The sequence below is a fragment of the Abramis brama genome (assembly GCF_963993115.1).
Source record: "Abramis brama genome assembly, chromosome: 2".
Lineage (NCBI taxonomy): Eukaryota > Metazoa > Chordata > Actinopteri > Cypriniformes > Leuciscidae > Abramis > Abramis brama.
In genome coordinates this window covers 31,371,351-31,393,977 of record NC_139964.1, presented here as the reverse complement: position 1 = coordinate 31,393,977, position 22,627 = coordinate 31,371,351, and the positions used below count along the sequence as shown (strand labels likewise).

General features: G+C 37.5%; 1 protein-coding gene across 6 annotated transcripts in view; it reads left to right on the top strand.

Moving 5' to 3' along the window:
- Positions 1 to 542: 542 nt before the first annotated feature.
- sh3pxd2aa (SH3 and PX domains 2Aa) overlaps positions 543 to 22,627 on the top strand; it is a gene marked incomplete at its 5' end in the record, with an annotated part of 96,963 nt that continues 74,878 nt past the window's right edge. For all 6 annotated transcript variants that reach the window (XM_084107041.1, XM_084107039.1, XM_084107038.1 and 3 more), the window contains 2 exons: positions 543 to 1,110; positions 15,863 to 15,943. In XM_084107041.1, the coding sequence (XP_083963167.1) occupies positions 1,039 to 1,110; positions 15,863 to 15,943 (153 nt within the window). The remainder of the gene's footprint in view (positions 1,111 to 15,862; positions 15,944 to 22,627) is intronic.

Sequence of the window (22,627 nt, the reverse complement as noted above, 5' to 3'; positions counted from 1 at the left end):
GCGAATAAGTGATTCATTTAGGAGACAAATAGGTCGTTTTAAACGGTAGTTACACTCAATGGCCATAGGAGGTCGCTGTGAGCAAATAGATACGTCACCGTCCGCGAGCACATCTGTGTCTGTGCGCGTTCAGGTCTATTTATGCTCATTTGCGGTATGAGTAACGGAAATCACGTCTCACACTGTCCTTGATAATCTTAGTTTATGGAATAGATTCGCAGCAGACCATATGCTTTTTTTGTTGTTGTTCCATTTAGACACTATGCAAAAAATGCATTCAAAATTAAACGTTCATTAAATGACTATTCATATCTAGCATATGGCATGGTTTTGTTACAGATACTCTATTGCAATGTTTTCCCTCACAATAAACAAACTGAATTTAAAGAAACAAACAAACAATGCATGCTCTGTAAAATCCAGCCATTGTGTCTTTTACGAAGGAAGACAATGATATCAACACAGCACTCGTTTCCCCCCCTGTAGAGACTCTTAAACTGCAACAGAGTCCTTGTCAAGAAGCCCATCCCCATTGCCCAAATATCCCAGACCAGTGTGTGCGCGCGCTTCCTGCCGAATGGACTTCGCGGTGAATGCGCCCCGGCCTTTATGACGCGCGCCGCTCACGTTTGAGGAGAACCCCCAGACTTCAGCGACACTACTGTAGTCCACACAAAGAAGACGCGCTCGTTCCCTTATGACGCGTCGATCCGGATTCCAGAATGACACTCTAGAACGCGTCTCGATTCGAATTCGGTTCGAGAATCCGCTCTGCGCTGTGAGAGAAATGGATACGAGCATGTTCGTTTCCTGCAGACGGATATAAGTTTTACCTCATTTATTACTCGATCTTCACATCTACATTACGTCTAAAGGGAACAAACGGACTGATCAAACTGACGGGCCGGGGGGCAAAAATCGTTTGCTTTCATTGTGAAGAAGAACAGCGATTTTATTCGTGCAAACGTCTTCGTGACTGTCCATTTATTCAGTCGCTGTCTGATTACCAACGGTGCTTCTGAAGCCTCTGTTTTCACAATGCAGTTTCGGACAGTTTTGGATGTAAAAGTGGTGGATGTGGAGAAGAGGAGGAATCCATCCAAACATTACGTGAGTTGGCTACCTATTCACCTTGCGTCCTTCTCGAACCTGATGCTGAGATAGGCTAGAGAAAGACGCATCTAGATAATGATGAACATTTCTGCAACATTATAGACACGAATACGTTTTGAGCCGATTCTGTTTTCTCTTCTAAAAAGTCTGGTACATATATGCATGGGGGTTACAGAGATAAAGAAACAACAAATAAATAAATAAAAGAGAAGAATGACCTCAGACTGAACACTTGGACTCACTATTAATTATATTCACTTAATTTGGCAAATTAATTAGTAGATTTACATTTATTGTTTGAGACAACCCGTTAGCTATATAATTATTAAAGCATGAATGACTTTAGATCTACACCATATTCATTTTTCAGTATTAAAATTCAAATGAAATAAGCCCATCGTTGCAGCAGGTAATATCAGTTGTAGCATGACCAATAACAATCTGATACTTTTTTTGTGTGTGTGAAAAAAAAAAAAAAAAAAAAGAAGATATATTGTTTCTAACTATGCAAAATGAAGAGTTACATGTAAATAAATACATTTTGATCACATGTTCCAAAACTATATCTTATGAAAAATATTTATGCACCTCACTAATGATTCTGAGGAACTGATCAATGACGTGCGTGTTTTGATCAGCTGGCGTCACAAGTGATTGGACTTCATGTCACACTCCCTTTTCAAACAATTTAGGCTACAACTTCAATGACGAATTTGGGGGTTTAGTGGTTTGAAATAAGTGCCCATATATGGCTTGAGTAGAAGCATATGGATTTCCTGCAAAAGATGGACTGTGGGGTTTGTTTTAAATATTTATGAGACCACTTCTTGCAAGCATATGCTAGACGATACAGATTAGCTTCAGACTAGCTATACATACATTATATAGGCTGGATTTGGGACATTTTTGACATGTGGGCTAATATAAAACCATGCCCCATTCCAGAGTTCAACTTCATTACAAATTACAGTGCAATTTCAGTGCAAATTGATTTTAAAAGTAGAGTTTGATAATTATTTGTTTTTGTCTTTGGCATGCCCCCCCCCCCCCCCCCCCCCCCTCCCTCCCTCCCTATTTTCTGTATGACAAGTGTAACTCCACAAATGAGCAATGATCATGTTCTCCAGCATGATTTTAGAATGAACCCAAAGAGCATCTTGTGCTTCAGTGGAAGCCAATATATCTGACCTACTGTACACAGAGTTCACGTGGTTAATGTAGCTTATTTTTATTAGTGACCCAATAAGCGCAATATTTCTTGATTTTTCATTCCATTTATGCCACAAATATAAGTTTGACTTGTCGTAAAATCATTTTTTGACAACAGTACATTTTAACATCCAAATCAGTCCTTGACATTCATCAGTGGTTGTGGCTTTTTTGTTTTAAAGAGCTTCTTCAACATGGGCCCGTTGTCTCTAAATCTCCTAACCACCGAGAGCTTCAGAACTGTTCTCAGATCAGCATTAGTGCAACATCCTCCCCCATAACTCTCACTGGAGTCATTTGCTTAGCCATAGATTCACTGCATTCTCTCCCGGGAGAGCGAGACTTTCGGAATATGCACGGCCCTATGTCCCACAGGCTTCTGCGTTCTCGGGAAAGAGAGTAAAAAAAGAAAGGCAGTTGTTCAGTCTCATTAGTAATGTTTGTCAAACAGCTGGGTATGCTTTCCTTTCGAGAGAGAGATAGAGAAAAGGAGGAGGGGAAATGTGAACCCGCATGCCCTTGTTTTAATCCCCAGAAGCAACCCGACTTCCTCTCTTTGAATGGAAGCTTGGCTGTGTTTAAACCAAGTGCAAAAAAACTCTTTTCCTTCACACACAAGACAACGTTCTTTCTGCCCTTTACTTTGATCCGGGATGCATCGGTAGGATGATAAAGAGTGTACTCACAACCGCTTCGGAAAAGAAGTGCAGGTTTGTCATCATTAGTCAGCTGAGGGTTTGAAGTAGAGTAAAAATAGGGGATCATACGATGGAAAATGTCATGCTTCCAGACAGGAAGTGAGCACTGAAACACTTCTCCGAAAGGTGGATAGAATTGGTTCTATTATGCCTTTGTGGGAATCGTGTGTGTGTGAGACATGTTTTCTCACACACTCACTTCATTAGTGAGCACTGGTTCCCAACAGAGCCCCACATGTCTCAAATGTGTTTGTGTGCGTGAACGTTACACAACGCCGCCTTGAGGCTCTCCCCTGACAATCTGCTGTCTTGTCAGCTTTTGTATGTGACACATTTCCTTAGCTGTTTCCATCTGTTAAATCGTAGGCCACTACAAAACGTTCATGCCACAACATGCCATGAATCCTGATCGTTTGCCCGGTGTAATGGCTATTAAAAAACTTTTATTCAGCACAAAAAGGGACTAAAGCCATGATTGTTATGTGGCTTTATGTCTCTCTCTCTCTCTCTCTCTCTCTCTCTCTCTCTCTCTCTCTATTTGGTTTAAAGGAATAGTTCATACAAAAATTCATCCATCATAAAAGTAATCCACACGACTCCAGTCACCCTTCCGCTGGAACTCGACTCTTTTGTGAATGCATGTACGGCCATTGTTGGAAGCCACAAGTCAGTGATTATAGTTTATAAAGTTTTAAATATGGATATTTTTCTTACAAAAACTCTTCGCTTTAGAAGGCATTTATTAACCCTCTGGAATTGTATGGATTACTTTTGTGATGGATGGATGCGCTTTTTTGAGCTTCAAAAACTCGGGCACTATTCAATGGCATTACAAAGCTGGGAAGAGCCAGGATATTTTTTTAATGTAACTCTGATTGTGTTCGACTGAAAGAAGAAAGTCATATACACCTAGGATGGCTTGAGGGTGAGTAAATTATGGGATAGTTTTGGGTGAAATATTCCTTTAAGGCAATCCATCGTTTTCTTTAAAAAAGGAAGAAGAGAAGTAACTTACAATGCAATTCAATTGGGCCAATTTGTGAAGGATTTTAAAGCAGACACATGTCCTTTGATTTTATTAAAGGACTTGCCCTAATTCTTCTGTTAAAACGTGTGTATTATTAGAGCTGTAAAGTTGTTCTCTTGGTTTTATGGTTGCTTTAAGGATGTAGGCGTTACGTTGTCATGACAATGAAGTTGTAAAGTTGCATATAAACTACTGCTGAAAGTTTTTAAAAATGTTTTTTGCATTTAAAAATGCTCATGGCTGTTTTTATTTGATCAAAAATACAGTAAAAACAGGAGTGCTGTGAAATGTTGTTACAATTTAAAATAAGTGTTTTCTATTTGAATATATTTTAATGTCAATGCTGAATTTTCAGCATCATTACGCCAGTCTTCAGTGTCACATGATCCTTTAGAAATCATTCTGATTATTATTCATGTTGAAAACAGCCGTACTTGTGTGGAAACTGTGATGCATTTTTTGTTACTGTCACGTTTGATCAATTTAATGCATCCTTGATGAATTAAAAGTATTAATTTCTTTAAAAAAATGACTGACCCCAACATTTTGAATAGTAGTGTACACAGAACAGATTAGTAAGCAATTTTTTTTAAATACAGCTGTCATGTTAACATGAATATTATTTACGTCTTGTGGCTAAACTATTGAAACGAATGAATGTTTTCAGATTGATCAAATTCACATCCATTGTAAGTGCCTTTTTAGTTTTTGGGTGAACTATGCCTTTAAACCAGCCCCCCTCCCTCCCTCTCTCCCTCTCTCCCTCCATATCCCACACATCCTATTCCAGCGCTCACATACGTTGATGTACTGATGAATGACTCCTGCTGCATCCTGCCTGTCTTTAATTTCCACGTTTTCATTTCCCCTCCTCTTCGCTTGTTCCTTGTCCAACATGACATCTCGGATCACTAAAGCTCATTGCTCCTTTCTGTAGAGTTACTGTCTCCCTGCCGCCAGTTGCGAAGCAAATGCTATTGCTTTCAGTGCAGCTTGATTACATCATAGAGAACAAATGATGCCAGAGCTGCTGGTGACAACATGTGTGGGCAGAAAGCGAAGGCCCTGCCACAGTAGAGCAGCCTTCATGGGAAATGGCTTTCTCTCTCACCGTAACTAATGATGGCGTCACCCATAAGGAGAAATGATCCTGCCAAGGGCTTTCCTGGGATACTTTATCAGAATTGTATCATATTTTCCAGTGCATTTGATACATTCTAATGGTTTTCTGTTGTTCAACAGCTGGAGCTTGAATTACGTGAACTAATGATGTGTTTGTTTATGATGCTTTGTTTAGCTTTTTATTGTCTGGGACACTGGGTCTGGCTCTCTCAAAGGGCTCTATGATGAAAGATGAGATTGTTGAGGGGGTTTGAAAGGCCACGTAGGTGTAATGGAGCTGAAAAATAGCAGTAAAATGTTCCTTCTCTGACAGGTTTGTCTACACACCACCAGTTACAACATTCTGTAGACACGTAAGATCTTGCGGAGGCGACTGACTCGCTCCTAGTTTAAGTGTCTGACTTCCAATAGTAATAATCAGAATTCAGTTGATGATATTTGGCTGTTTTCAGATTATCGGTTTGTTACAGTTCATAAATTTAAACATCCTTGTCAGTGGACAATTAGCCCTTCAGATTGACTCCATAGCAGCTTTCATTGGCCAAGGACTGCCCAGAGGTCGTCTGTCATGTAAAGCATCCAATCACAGGTCGTTTTGTTCCACGTCATGTTCAGGGACGTGAAAATGTAACGCCGATGTCCCTACAATAACAGACCGGTGTGTAAAACTCTTGGACGTATTTTAAAGAGTCTATGACGCAAACTTAACATACTTCACTTACTTTTGAAAATCCAGCGTTTAGTTGATCCTGATATGCTCTGATTGTCACAGTGGTAAACACGACGGGGTTCTTCTTCCATGAGGGGGTTTGGCATCACTGCATTTTTGTTTCCAGGCAGAGCATTAAAGAACGCGATACACACGTCTTCCAGGCATCCTGTAGAATTCAACCAATCAGATGACAACTTCGAAAATCCTGAAGTGTTTCCAGTTAAGTCTGCCATATGCATCAGACGTTCCTGGGCGTGACGTCTGAGGCTGAGACAAGGCTGTTTTTCTACTTTTACAATAAACATACACTATATTAAAGCATCATTGAACATTGTTATTTAAATGCCAGCAATTCGCCACATCCTTTTATAAAAGCCTCTTTGCACCCATTTCTACGGAGCCCTGCACATGACATGCTGGGGAAAATGTGTATCTTGGCCACAAATCTACAGTTCGTTCCCATGACTTACTAATATGTAAACATGTTTAAATTCATTCCCTCATTTTAAGTAAATTGTGTGACGTCAGTGACGATATAATAATTTATTTCCTCGTTTTAAGGAAATCTTGAGCACGATAATTTGTTCCCTCGTTTAACAAAATCGTGGCCACATTGTAATAATTCGTTCCATTACTTTAGTTTAATCAAAACGACGGAACGAATTAGTTCAATGTGGCCCCAGTTTTCTAAATTTAGGGAACAAATTCTTAATTCATGGCCACGATTGAACTAAAACGAGAGAATGTCGTAATTTGTGGCTAAAAAAAAATAAAATAATAAATGTGTTTTTGTCCGCACGTCATGTGCAGGGCTCCGTATATTTCATTTTGACAGGATCACAAAACAGTCACTTCAGATCAGACTGAAACAATCAGGAATGAAGTTCCGTCTGTCCATATGTCGGATTGTTCTGGAGGGCAGAGTGGAAGGTGCTACACCCAACACAATATTTGATGCACAACTGTGGCCAAAGGTTGTGACGCTGACAGGTTTATGTGTATGCTGAGTTGACACTTTTTCATCTGCATTTCTTCAGGAAACATGGTCCACTCTAGTTCCACTTCCTGTACAGCATCCCTTTCCGGAAGCTGGAATGTGCTTTGTATGTAGGTATCGGGGTTATAGAGGTGAAGGGGGGTGACCAGTGACACCGGCAAACTGGAAATGACCACAACAAAATGCAAAGGAAGTGAGAGAGAATGAGTGTCAAATAGGTTTATGTTCTTTGGATCATTGTTGATCACAGTGCTCAGTGAGGAGGTTTCATCTTTCATCTTTTGCTCTCTCTGCCTTGATCTACATACTGTTTAATTAATGATTTACAAGATTATCACTTCCTGGGGGAGATTCTCTCTCCAGAATCCCATTACCAGTGGTCCCGGCTGCAGTTACGCAGCTTAAACTGCGCAGTAAATGCTCACCCCTTGAGACCTAGAGCTATAGTTGCTGTGAAAGTTTGTGGGTCTTCATTTGGGTCAGTGTTGTTGTTTGGGAAAATGTATATTCCCGCTATAGAGAAGAATGCTTTTTTTTTCTAAATATGCATCTGTCACCGGTTTCAGCAATTATTTTGTAGGAAATTTGTAGTATAAAGGGTTAAAAGTAGATACAATTATCTGGAACTTTTCACCACCACACAAAAAAGGCATTTCTTACTTAGTATTTTTGTCTTGTTTCTAGTCCAAATATCTAAAAAATCTTAAATCAAGATGCGTTTACTAGACAAGTAAAATGACATAAGATATTGTTTGGTTTTCAAAAAAAAAAAAAAAATGCATTTGCTATTCAAGTAAAATGGCAAAATATATTATGTCTCTAGGATCTAAATTAAGTGAGACTTTGCTTAAAGCTACACTGTGTAGGATTTTCTCCCATCTAGCGGTGAAATTGTTTATGACTACCAACTGAATATCCCCCTCCCATTCCGAGGGCGTTTTAACTCCTACGGTGGCCGTATTATTTCAAATCTGCCGGCAGTCGCGAGTAATCTCCCCCTCGCATTCGTCACGGTGCCACTGAGTGTCAAAACGCGAAAGGCGAAGCTTGGATTTCCAGGTATGTCCCTCTTTGGCTAATGTATTTTCAAGATGGAGGCGCAACATGGCTGCTGCCATTCGAGCGACTCGCTCGTATGTATTCTAAATGGCAGATTCTACGCTTACGAGAATACTTAATTAGTTGGTAGAAGTAATTACACATTAATGAGCACATATGATTTTGAAAGAACAAAGTGTTTTTTGCTAAGAATCAATTAAAAAAATTACACAGTGTAGCTTTAAAACAAGCTAAATCATCTGCCAATGGGGTAAGAAAAATAATCTTGCTTCCATTTAAATACACCATTGGCAGATAATTTTGCTTGTTTTAAGTATAAAAAATTCTCACTTAATTTAGATCCTAGAGACTTGAATAGCAAATGCATCTTGATTTTAGTTGAATTTTAGATATTTGGACTGGATACAAAACAAGAATACTCAGTAAGAAAAGCTTTTTTTTTTTTTTTTTTTGTAGTGTGGGCAGTTTGTGAATCTAATCCATTTTGTTTGTGTAAATTTATTTAAGTACACAAATTAAACGGCATTCTCAACCCATTTGACTTTGTAATGTGAATGATATTTGGGTGGAATTAGATTTGTATCCATTGGGCATTGAAACATGTTCTTTATATATTTGACAAATTATTATTAAAATAATACATAGATTTTCTTTATTAATTGTTATTTAATCTATTTCAAGTAATTTAATATTTAATCGTTTAAAATGAGATTAAGTGATTTGTTTATTTTTGTAATTAAATTTTTTAATGCACACCAATGAATTTTTCACAACAGTACCAGACACTCAGGCTGGTGTTGATATGAGAACTGGCTCCTCACCTGATTTAAGGGATCTACCACTTCTAAAATTCTAACTTAACCCCTATAAGCATATGCATTCATTTCATGTCTGGACAAAAGTTTTAAAGATCTTAAACTACTTGCTCAGCATCACAAGTTTGAACTCTATAACCAGCTGAACAAAATGCTATTTTGTGGCTATGAATGGACTATGGTTGGAAATATGGTAGATGGATAATCTTTTATGTGTGTCTTGAAATAGTCTCCTTAGGCGGGGTTGACTTCAGTGGTGAGGCCTGTACTTTTAAGCCCCACCAAGACTTAAAGCTTAAACACTCCTCATCCTTTTCTTTAAGACAAATCTGAAGACAAGACGACTGCTTTTCAGTAAGTTTCTCTGGCTTTACTTTTCGCTGTCTATTCGAAAAGCTGCAAGCACTTGTTATTTAGAAATATGTTCTTCGGTTGGATATGCTAAAGTCTGCTGATATTAATTCAATGCCTGATTATAAGGAAAGCATTGGTTTGGTTTTTGATGAAATGCAGAATTTTGCCTTCCAAGACACTTCCTGTTCCTGTGATCAGAGTGTTTGGGCTGACATTTATTTATTTATGAGCAGTATAAAATGTCTACGGCCAAACCTTTGAAAGTTTAGCTGAAGTTTTTAATCAGTGGATGATGTGCTTTGTTTGCTGCAATACTTTGAAGATTATTGTTGATTCTGCAGGTATTGAATTGCTTGAAGAGGGCTTTTGTGTGGCATCTCTGCATCTCATTGGAAACAGAATGAGGGTTTTCTTCTCAAAAATGATGAGATAGAATGTAGACTAAATGGTTGAATGTGCTCTTTTGCTCATATACATATAATCAGTTTCTTTGTGGCCATATATTTTGTCTTAATCTTGTTCTCTGACTCTGTCACCGGATAATTATTTAGGAGAGGAAGGTATCCATTGTGTTACGTCTGTTCCTTTCTGTCTGAGAGTTTTGAAGAACAATTGAAATCAGGACCCTTTGTTGCATTCTTTTCTACAACATCAATGGATATAATCAAATCCAATGTTGGAGAATAGATTTTACCGGCTCTTTTTTTGCACTGTTTTTAAAGTGTCCCTACACTCTCAGAAAATAAAGTGCATAATTGTACCTTTAGGGGTACAATGGCTTGTCACTGGGGCTGTACCCTCAAGGGTACAATATTGTACCTTAACCTTTAAAAGAAACGGTACATATATGTACCTTTTAATGCTTTTTGACCCTTAAAAAGGTACATATATGTACCTTGAGGTCCAATAATAAGCCCTATGGGGTACGTTAGTGTAGATTGTACCTTGGGGGACAGAAATGGACTCCTACTGTACCCCTATTTCTGACAGTGTATTATGCTTTTTCAGATATTCCCTTTCATTTAGTGTGTCATAAAGCTGTTTGTGAATGTAAAACGTCTAAATAAAACTATTGACTACCAAAAGAAAGAATCGATTCTGAACTGCCGAAACGAGCCGGCAGTATTTCCAGTTTTATTTCCGTAACTTACATATGTAACAATGTAACACATTTACATAATGCCCACCCATGATCTTTAATGGCTGTCTGCAAACAACGTCTACTTTGACGTACCCTCAAATAATTTATCTGGTTCGTGTTGTGTACATGTCGAGAAGAAAGCAAATTCTTTTGTAAACTCTTCCAAAGGATGAGGATGTGAAGAGTCAGGGGTTAAAATTACCACAGCGATACAACCGCAGTAATGTATAACCTTTTGACGATTGCTTTTCAAATCTCTGTGAGGTCTAAATGGGGTTTACAAAACGCTTATCCATTAAAGATGGGACAGTACCTACATTATTTGGACCAACTTGCTCCTCAGAATCACAACCTGTATGAACAATCAATCAATGATGTATATATTTTCTACCGGGTGTTCAAAATACGTAGTTTTGAGTTTTATATTGTGTAGGTCTCCAGTTAACCGGCTAACTCTCGTTATTACTGTTTTAATGAAATACTTCTGCTAATCAATTGTGGGTCACTATTACCTAAAACTGTGTTTATTAATTCCGATTGTCTGTTGTTCTTACTACTTTGAGTAATGATAAAATATTTGTTTAAAGTTTTGCAAACTTTAATGTTACAACAGTCATTGAAAGTAGTGCTCGGCTTAGTCGGCTAACATATGCGCTGTTGTTGATACAGTTAATGAGTTCCCACATGTGCACTGCAATAAATTAGAAATATACACATCGGTTTGTTGATGGACATACACTTGTTAATGCTGATGGTGAGGAATTACAGTTGCATCATAAAGAACAAACTGAGTAGTGTATCACTGGGAAACGACCAGCTCAAGTCGTCTTTGCGATGGAGGTTCGAGTTGAATAACTAGTTCTTCCAATGTTTCATCATCCAACTCGCGCTCGAATTGATATGGTAAAATTGACGCCATTGTTACTGTCTTTACAGTGTGTACAATCGCTGAGGATTGAGGAAGCCTCTGGAGCTGAAGTTCAGTTATGGTAATAGACCTTATAGTGTGGTGCAGGTATGACATCAGAACCCGAAAGACTAATTCACCGCCTGGTTTGTTACGAGATTTTCCTTTGGGGTTTTATAATGTGGTTTTTCAATTTATGTGTAAAATAAAGCCTATGGTAAACATAAATTGACTATACGTTGACGCTTTGTTCTAAAACATAAATTACACACATCCATAGTGAAAACGCAAATTTTGAAGCAGTTATGTTAATTTTTGAAAACGTACGTTTTTCATAAGTAACTAGGTAAGACGTAAGACTAGATAAGGTGTAAGTTCTGTTGTTTCCAACATAGTTACGAAACCATAGCTCCAATGAACATTCGCAAACAGCTTCGCAAACTCACGAGGAGCTGTGGTTAGAAGAATAGTTTCTTGTTAAAATAATGTGGACGCAATTTTCAAAAAACACTACTAATGCAACTCAACCAGTTCTCGGGACACTTGGGACTGAGTCAGTGCAATGGACAGGATAGAAAACGTTGTACTGTTGTAGCTTGCACGGTTTTATTAGCACTGTTCAGTCAAAAATCTTCGAACATTTTCCATTTTAGAAAATGTAAAGGTCATAAAGATTGTGAACATAGTTTTGATTAGAAATTTTGCTCGTGGTGGATGTTCTGTTGGCTTAGTCGGTGCTGTTTCAGTGCTATTTTTGCTCTCTGGGACAGTGAAGTTACGGTTGATATTTTGGGCGTGGGTTTTCAGCAGCCCTGTTTTCCACTGTGGTTACCATGAGGATGGTCCCATCAGCCAATCAAGACAGAGATTTGATGAGTTTGCATCTTACACAAGCACACAGACATGATTGAGGCTGCTCTCTGTGGTGAAATTACAAATTACAGTTGAGCAAGGAAGGGCAGACTCAGCAACCAAACATGCCAGTCCGGTCAGAGGTCTTTAAATAACTCAAACACCCGGACGCGCACACACATATGCATACATGGAGTATCGTTTTAGCACATGCTTTCAAAGAAAGGCTCTCATGCACTCTCTCTCACACATTCACACACTTTTCCAGGCACGCGGTGTGTGATAAGCATGTATCTGTTTGGATAGCTGCACACACACACACTGTGGGAAACAGCGTGAGGCGGTTTAGCCAAGGCCGATTCCCAGCATTCAACTAACAGAGGGGGCACTTTAACCTGGCACAATGCAGATATTCACAAGCATGTAAGCCGTCTGTCTCACAGCCTCGTCTACCTGTCTCTCCCTCTCTCCGCCACAAACATCTGCCTGTTTCATATGATAGCAGTCATGTTTTATTACACACAGAAAAGCTGATGTCTCTTTCCACTTTATGGCCCATGACGTAATCTTTGATACACGACCGACTATGTTGCTTGTCTAATAATTGAACCCAGACTCAATTGTGCTAAACATACTGTGAAATACAAAAAACTTTTGTGGTATCTGCTACCATTTGAAATTACATTTTTTCGCAACAGATGTCAAAGTGTATCGCTATCCATGTGCTCAGTCCTCTGGGTTTACTACTAGTTTGAGTGTTTCAGTAGAATTGGAAAGGGTTTCATAACATTTAGAACAATCTTTTTATTTATTTACCATAGTTACAGCAGTTACTGTTACTGCAATTTTTTTTCCTGTGAAAAACTCCCATGATCCTAGGGTGTTGTTAGGGTGTTGCAATTTGGTTACTAGGGTGTTCAAGGTGATTGCTAGGGCTTTGCTAGGTTCAATACTTGTTGCCACAATGCTAGGGTTCTCAGTGTATTGCTACAGTATGTCGCCGCTGGGTGACTGCTAGTGCTTTGCTAGGTGTAAAACTCAAGGCCACAATGTTAACATTGTTAGCGTCTTGCTATGTGGTGATTCCAAAATCAGATACTGTCTGAGTCGGTACTACATTTGACTTTTCTTTGTAACCATTAAAAAATTATGTTCTATTTATTATGAATATGGGTATGAATGAAATTCAGACGTACTACATCCGCCATGTTGTTACTGTCACATGATCTACCAGTCTCAGTTGCGTCGCTTCACTGCCATTCATAAATCCTCTAATTTAGGTAGTAAAGTGTACATCGAATACACAGTTCACAATCTCGGTGGAAGTAGTAGGTCATCCAGGGACTTTTCGCATAGCCTACAGTTTTTCGGATTCTATGTAATCGGACATACTACTTTTTTAGCATACTGTTTTTTGCATACTATATAGTAGCGAAGTATTCAATTTCGGACGCAGCATGGGTGTTTTTCTTAGTGAATGCTAGTGCTTTTCTAGGTGCAAAACTCGCTGCCACGATGGCAGAGTTGCTATCATGTTGGATACAGTGCTAAGGTTGTTAGCGTGTTGCTAGTGCTTTGAACATATAATTGTGTAAATTGTGCAAACTGTATTTGTGTACAGTATATCTGTATAATTTTTTTTGCTTTCTCTATCTTGTATTTATATGAAGTACTGTTTTTTCTAATGGAACAGAAATCTTTTAAGCACACTTGGTCAATAAAACCTATTCTGAGTCATTGCTAGGTGTTGTTAGGTGTTCTCAGTGGTTGCTAGGTAGTTACTTACTGGCCCCTGTCAATGATTGGGTCGCTCTTTTGATATCTTTTGGTAAAAAGACATGCAATACTATGCAATGCTGAGCAAAAATGTAGCAATGCTTACTGATGTATTGTCTCTTGCACATCTAGGGCCGTTTTATGCACATACACATTACATTCAAAGACACACATTCGATGTGGCTACTTCATACAGCATGTTGGCTACGGTTGACAGGAGATCACTAGAGATAACAGCAAAATTCCAAAGCTGTTAGATCCCAAGTGTCACAAATACAGCTTTCCAGATGCTCCTCCAGGATCAGCTCACACATGCTTCTCACAGAGGAGAAGACCTTGAACGGGCTTGACGTTACTGTTTAGACCCCAGAGAGAAGATGTCAACACACTGTCCTGCAGACCACAATTGGTAGGACAATTTATTCAACGGCTTGATGCTTGGAGAGCTGTGGTCGGAATATTATGCTAAAATGAGCCAGTAATACTACACACTTACTGTATGTACACTGTGTTCAGTGTGTCATGAAAGACGGATCACGTATGTCCTGTGTTTAAAGGACAGAGGAAGCTGTCCTGTCCTCTGCTGAGTCGGGTGCAGGGCAGAGGCACCCTGCAATTATCCCGTCCAGGGGGAAACTCCTGCGAACAGGAGTTCCCCTCATCTCTGTTTCCACCCAGTGCTCGGTTCTGCATGATGTCATATTGTCTGTTGGTGCCCTTGTGGAGGAACTGCACTTCTGATCATCATTTCTCTTGCAGGACAATAGAGCTGGATTTGTTGGGTATTGTATATGTGCAGAAAATACTTGTCCCTGACTATACAGTGGTGTTTCCACTGACTAGTCAATGCTGTGAAGCCATTATATATCTCACTCTCTGAGTTTGTCGTCTGCTGCTTTAAATGCTCGCGCTCTTCATCAGAATGGATTCTGATTGGCTGTCAATGTCAATCGTTCATCAGCTGGAAAAGATCGTTCTCAAAGCCACTTTAATGCCCGGTACACATTGTATGATTTTGGGCTGTCCCAGGCGAAAGATGACCAGTCATGTTGATTTCTGTGGTCTTGGCTCCTAAATGACGTATTTATCAACTCAACATGGCGCTAAAACTTAAAACTACTTACTTCAAGCTCCATTTGCAAAATTGGCATGTCAAGCTGGCCTGTTTTCCCTAGCCATGACCGCATTCATATTCTCCTCTTTCGCTTCCTCTTCTTTTTTTCAGTGCACATAAAATTCTTCTTGCTCTATTTGTTTACCAATAGCGCATGCTGATGACGTTTTATTCTTCTATACTCACTTGTGCGTAGTCTACGATTCAATAAATGTCATCATCGTACAGTTTAAATACACGTCGTACACAAGTTTATTAGATCCATGTCGTACAGTGTGATTTGTAATGATCTTATAGGATTGCTGAAATCGCACAATCTGTGGCAGGCATAAGGCAAGTATCCAAGGTTAGCAAAAAAAGGCTAACGCCTGCTAATGCTGCGGGACAGAGAGACCAGAGCGGCTTATCATGAATCGACAGCCTATCGGCTAATCTTCAACATGTTTGCCCTTAAACATTAGTTTTGGATTGATCTACTTTTAGAGTTTACACCTCCAAAAAAACGCTGTTTTATAACAAAGTCATGGACAATTGCGCAGGTATGATTCAGTTTATGGCACTTCTCATTCATTTCTATGGTATCCGCAAACAGTGATTAACTGCCGCACAACTATGAACGAAATTAAATGACGTCAAGGCTGTAATGTGATTGGTTATCAAGGCACACGTGATCCAAGTTGGCCATTAAACTTTCTCCAATAGAAGAGCCATGGACCCTCGTGTCTCCCAACAATAAGACCATCTCTGTCATTCTGAAAGTGATTCCAACGATATAATTTCACTGTGGCGTTATCATTATTGTTGTGGTGTGGACTTCCCTATTCTCATAGAATTAGAACAGTTACTAGAATTTTAGAGTTATCATTATAGTTTGGTGTAAACTTGACTTTATATTGAAATGCATAACTAAACTGTAGATTAAACTGTAGAGAATCTAATTGTCGTCTTGTCTTTTTCTCTTTTCAGGTGTATCTCATCAATGTCACATATTCTGACTCCACATCCCACATCATCTACAGAAGATACAGTAAATTCTTTGACCTTCAGGTATGGCTTACTTAAGTTTAACACTTGCGAATTCTCTCTGTCTAACTTCTTTTACTTTACTTTTATATTATTTTTTCAGGTGTCACCTCAGCACTGAGTTTAATGTATTTTTAATGTTGGGCTTATGCAAGCCAGGTCTATGTTTGCACTCCTATTTCTCATTCTTTCTTACATTTCAATTTGCTTTATTAGCATTACACATTAATAACAGTGTATTTTTATTCCCACAGCAGTGGCAAGTTAGAGGAAAATTAATAATAAGGGGAAGAAAGAATGTGATATGAGTCTAATGCTATTTAATGCATGTGTTATAGGCCGCAGCCAAGGGGTTACTCTGAATGACATTTATGGGTGTATTTTTACAAATTAAAGTCTTAAATCTGCAACAGAGCTCTCAGGACATCTCCGCCAATAACAGTATTTGCTTTGGAAGTAGAATGGAGGGACCGCAGCGTTCACACCCAACCCTTCAGGTGCAGTAGGCCCCTCTGTAAAGTCTGGGAAGAAAGATCATGTGTGTGTTGGTGTGTGAGGACGTGTATAGGGTTAGGATGACTGCGCACATTTAGTTGCAGTGTAAGCATGTCTCTGTGAACATGTCTGTACAATTGGTACAGTAGTGGATATGTGTATTATTATTTTTTTGTGGCTAGCACTTACAAAAGTGCTAAAAAGTAACATTTTATCGGCATGTTTTTGGAAATGTACAATGGGAATGTTTTGTTTTTTTAAAAACAGTAATATTGTGAAGTATTATTACAATTGTATATATATATTTCTTTCATTTGAATATATTTTATAATATAATTTTTTTTTTGTCTGAATTTTTAGCATCATTACTCCAGTCTTCAGAGTCACATTATCCTTCAGAAATCATTACAATATTCTGATTTGCTGCTCAAGAAACATTGCTTATTATTTTAAATGTTGAAAACTGTTGCTTAATTTTTGTGGAAACTGTGATGAGATTCTTTTCAGGATTCTTTGATGAATGGAAAGAACAGCATTTATTTGAAATATAATTCTTTTGTAACTATCTTTACCGTTTTTACTGTCGCTTTTGATCAATTTAATGTGTCCTTTGCTGAATAAAAATATTTTTATAAAAAGCTCATACTTTTGAACAGTGGCATACTTCATGGTAATGCCAATATTTTTTGATAATGTACTATAGTATTACCATGTTGTTGTTTTTTACCTTAAACCATAGTAGTGCCATATTTTTGGGATATGTATCATGGGAACACCTTGGTTTTTGACAAGGTAACACTGTGATGCCACTTTATTTGTAGGGTTTCCTGGACATGAACAACCTGGAATTATCAGGTTATTTTAAAATTGTGTTGTCCAGGCCTGAAATAGTCATGGAAATTAATAAAACAATAAAACGTTTTTTACATTTCTGAAATGTTTATACTTTATCAGCTTAAAATTCCTCTTTGTGGTTACAATCCCTGCAAAAATACATAAATAAATACATAAAAATGGAAATTGCTTGGTTAAAACAACACAATACCATGATATACATCAACATCTGATACATTCACTGTACCATGGTACACTGTTTTTTTTTTTTTTTGGGACGGATGTATGTGTATGTGTGTGTAATGTATGTTTTTTTGTAGTTGTTTGTAGGGAGTTCTGGGACTCTTCTACATATCTACAGTCTGTTGAGGTTATTAGTGGTTAGTGTTATGTCTCAAAGACTCCAGTGTTTAACACGGGAGGTAATGGCGGCCATGTTGTGTACAGGGCGGAGGGATGAAGTCAAAGCCTCCATTGATAAGCTGAGAGGGCGACTAACTCAGTCAATCACTTCCCTCCTCTTGAGTTCCTGCTGCTCCATGTGGGATAGACGACAGGAACAATAACAAACATTAGGAAGAGGGATGTACCTTTTACGAGGTGTCAGCAGATGTTTCAGATCATTCTAAGAATGCATAAATAATGCACCCGGCTGTGCTTCATGGCTTAAGTAGTTTTGTAGTTTAGAGGCTTAGTTTGGTTTTGGATAGTACACTACTGTTTAAAAGTTTGGGGTCAGTAGGATTTTTAAAGAAACTTATACTGTTAAGGTCCTTGCACACTGAGTCCAAAATTTTCGGTGGCTCTGAATTGTCAAAACACCATTCAAAATCCTTGCTACGGATGCGAAAAATGCAGAAAATCGAACCTGATCCGAATTTTTTTATGACGGACGAAAGTTTCGGAGGCATAACGTGAGGTCGTATTTATTTTTTAACTTGCGAAAATTTCAGATGCGAATTTCGGACTCGGTGTGACAGTAAAGACATTCAAAATGTTACAAAAGATTTCTATTTAAAATAAATGCTGTTCTTTTGAACCTTCTGTTCTTCAAAGTTAAAAAGTATCACAGTTTCCACAAACATATTAAGCAGCACATCTGTTTTCAACATTGATAATAATATGAAATGTTTCTCGGATATCAAATCATCATATTAGAATGATTTTTGAAGGATCATGTGACACTGAAGACTGGAGTAATGATGCTGAAAATTCAGCTTTACATCACAGGAATAAATTACATTTTAAAATGTATTTAAATAGAAAACAGCAATAAGTTTTCACAATATTACTGTTTTTACTGTGTTTTTGATCAGCCTTGGTGAGCATAAGAGACTCTTGGACAATAGTGTATATTAAATAAAGAGGATGAACAATGTTTTAAGAAGGCTTATTTTCCCCATATACATGTGGACTATTACAAGTTTACATCCATAGTGTCTTTATACGTCTAAAGTTGCTCTTGTAATGTTATCAGTACCTAGTTGCATCATAGAGGGTGCAGTGAGAATAAACCTAACATACACTGTTGTCTATAATATTGTTAAGAGAATCAGGGAGTAATAAATAATTTCTTAAATGTGCCTAAAGATGGTTTTGTTGTGTATTAGAGCAGTCATCAATGTAAGAACTATAATCTTTCAGTGTTACTGCCAATGCGCTGTTGGTTAGCATTAGCATCACATGTATAAAAGTGTAGTTGAACTCCAAGCTGAACAAGGGAATTGTGCTTAAAAGCTTCCCATACACACTGACCGCTGGTTAAACACTATTCAATCATTCTTTAATGCTCCACAGTTCATTTAAAATAAAATCATTCACACTGGCCAAGAATAAGGTCCTGTGCTTTCATTCGGCTAATTTTCTGTTAGCTGTGCTGAGGTCTTTATAAACCCAAATGCGAGACGTCTGCAACTTCGGCCTTAATTGTACTGACAAAGGCCATCATATTCTGGAACATCCTTTAATTTTCCTTTACAAACATTTACCATGGTAACTATAGTTTACTATGTAATAGCCTACCATGCGACTGCAGTTGTTAGTGGTTAGGCTTAGTAAGAATTCAAAAGTAAAAAAAAGCACAGAAAAATTCTGAAGGCCCCAATAATAATGCTTTTACAGTAGTAATATAACTGCAGGAACTGTTTTGAATGTTTGGAAAGAATTATCCTTTATGGCTTTAGTACATTTCTCTTCTAACTCACTGGGAAAAAAACAAGCCTGTGGTGACATTGCTGTAAAATGATATTACGTTGCTTCTTGCACGTTTTGCAATACTTTCAGAGTGAAAGTATTTTTCAGTTTTATCCAAAACAGATGAATGCGAATGGTAACATTTTATTAAGTTGGTTGTTGTATGTTTTGCGGCAGTTCAGAAATGAGATGTCCGGTGAGTGGCGGTAAAAGGTTAATGCTCTATCGCGTTTGGAAATAACGTTTCACCTACACTAAACTCGACCCTAAACATAACCGATAGTGTCAACAAAAGCAAACGTGAAATAAAAACACATTTGTGTTTTGAGTTGATATCATAGTATATTGCAAGGAGAAAAAAAAAAATTTTGTTGGTATTTTAATGCCAATCGTGTTTGAGCTGAAAACTGCAGTGAATTGTATTGGTATGTTTTTTATTTTATACATTTTTTTGGGGGGGGGGGGGGGGGGGATTTGCACAAATGTAGGTATAGTCATGTTTTTCCACTTCCTATGTGGAAAAAAATGGTTTTGTAGAAACCATAGCTACAGTGATCTAATTTTTTTTGCCAATGTTATGCACAGTGAAATATGGTAATTAAGCAAGCACTATGGTAATAAGCGGTGGGTGTATATTCTTGGATGTATATCAGGAGGCCTGTATTGTTTGTACTTCTAGGTTCTCGTTTGAAGTTTCAGGTTTATTTTGTCCTCTTTGGTCTCTGCGGAACAGCCACCCACAGAGCTTATGTATAGCTAACTCAGACTTAAACTGTGGACTATAGTGGCAATTTTGTGATGTTATGTAAATGGAAGCTTGCCTCTGTCTCAAAGCTTGGAGACTGGTTTAAGTGGATTCTCTATCCCACAAGGATATGCAGGTACAGAATGAAGTATTGTGAGCAGAATGTTAAGAGGTGACCTCTGTTGCTTAGATTACTCCTCTCATACTCCTTAGAGGAGGTGGTTGTGTCTCATTGTCAAGTACTCTGGCAGGGCTCCAGTAGTGTACTATGCTCAGGTCTTCATCTTATCGTACAGCACTGCAGAGTCCTGACTTCTGCATAATGCACCAGGTGATTCATCCTGAATTTTTGACCCTATAACTCTAAATTTGTGTTCTTTTCTTTGTGTCCTATTTTTGTTTTAGGAAGAAGGTGAGAGAAATTGAATATAATGAACGGGTAACAAACAAGGGTATAAAAAAACTGCAATAGGAATGAGTCAGCATGCTTTCGATTAGTCATCCAGCAACTGGCTAGTCAATAGCTGAGTTTATCCAGATTTTTTATATTTTGAATAGACATACTTTAAATGGCGTGAATTTAGAGACACACTGTAACCTTTTTGAGACGGTTTTAGTGTGCTAACAACATGTTAATAGTAGCATTTAGACTGACAGGACTGTTTTTTATTACGTTATATTTTAATGTTGTATATTATATTATTATTATTTTAATTTATGATTACTGACAGACTACAAATGTTTTGTAATGATCGGTCTACACTAGCGTTCAAAAGTTTGTGGTCTGCAAAAAAAAAAAAAAGAGAAAGTAAGTGACAGTAAAGACATTGATAATATTACAAAAAAATATATATTTCAAATAAATGCTGTTGTTTTGAACTGTCCATTTATCAAAGAATCCTGAAAAAAAGTATCACGGTTTCCACAAATATTAAGCAGCACATCTGTTTTCGATATTGATGATAATAAGAAATGTTTCTTGCAAATCGTCATAGAATGATTTCTGAAGGATCATGTGACACTGAAGACTGGACTAATGATGCTGAAAATTCATCTTTACCATCACAAAAACATATCTAGTGAGCAATAACCCACTTTTATAAAATGAAAGCATTTTGTGAAAGGCACAATAGAAGCACTGGGTGGCAAAATGCGTCATTCTTCATATATGTCTTATAGAGTTCTTGATCTGAAAGCCCGGACATACATGCAGGCTCCCCAGGGTCATTGTGTGGGCTGCTAATCTTGTTGAGATGAGGATAAGGACAATAATACACCTGACAAAACAGCATAGTCAAGACATCTGCTTTGCGTTTTCCTCTCATCTAAGCTGACTCTGTCCAAGACCAAACCCAGACCGCAGGATTTAACATGCATCGACTGAGAGGCTCTTGATGGTATGCAGTTCGCATTCGTTTGATTGCTGCATTTTCTTGAAAACCTGAAAACCTTTGATTTTGTGGATATGGGGACATTTTTTGAGCTATAGGTGTCCAACTGGAATTTGTTGTATTTGGATCCATAGATCCGTTAACCATTAAATCCTTCTATTTGCACTGACTTGTATAGTTTAGTTTTATTTTATCTAAAAAAAAAAAAAAAAAAAAAAAAAAAAATATATATATATATATATATATATATATATATATGTATATATATTTTTTTTTTTAATAATATTTTGCAGGCATCTTTTTTAAAAGTATTATCTTATTTAATTAAATTTTTATTTTATTTTATATTTATGAAGGCATCTTCATAAATGCGTCTTATTTAAGTTTTAAGTTTGAATGTAATATTAAAGTTTTTTAATCATTTATTTTAGGTATTTTTCAAAGGCATCTTTTTAACAAGTACTTTCGAGGCAATAATTATTTATATATATATATTTTAAATAATATTTTAGAGACACCTTTTTTACAATTACTATTGTTTTATTTTATCATATTGTGTATATACAAACAATATTTTATAGTCATCTGTTTAACAAGTAGCTACTATCTTATGTTTATAGTTTTTTATAAAAAAATATATTTATAATTTTAATTTTATTTTAATATTTTAACAAAAAACAAAACAAACAAATGTAAGGGCACCTTTTGAACAAGTACTAGGCCAGTATTGCCAAAATCGATACTGATACTGATTAAGACATTTTACATCTACAACCACTGTAGAACACTATCCCAAAATATATAGGTCTTGACAATATTGGATGCCCTTTTTCTCTTCCCTTTATTCACAGGTCTGTAGTAAAATATCATTGATATTTAGTTTAGATTATAGATATGTGCAGCTGAACTTTTTGTCGTAAGCTTCGCCTGCTCTATTTCCCTTCGCAGTCCTTGGACCTCAGAATGATTCAGAACATGAACCCGTCTGACACTGGAGGATCTCCTCAGTACGTGCTCTGGCAAATGGAGGGTCATTTAGTCTAGATTTGG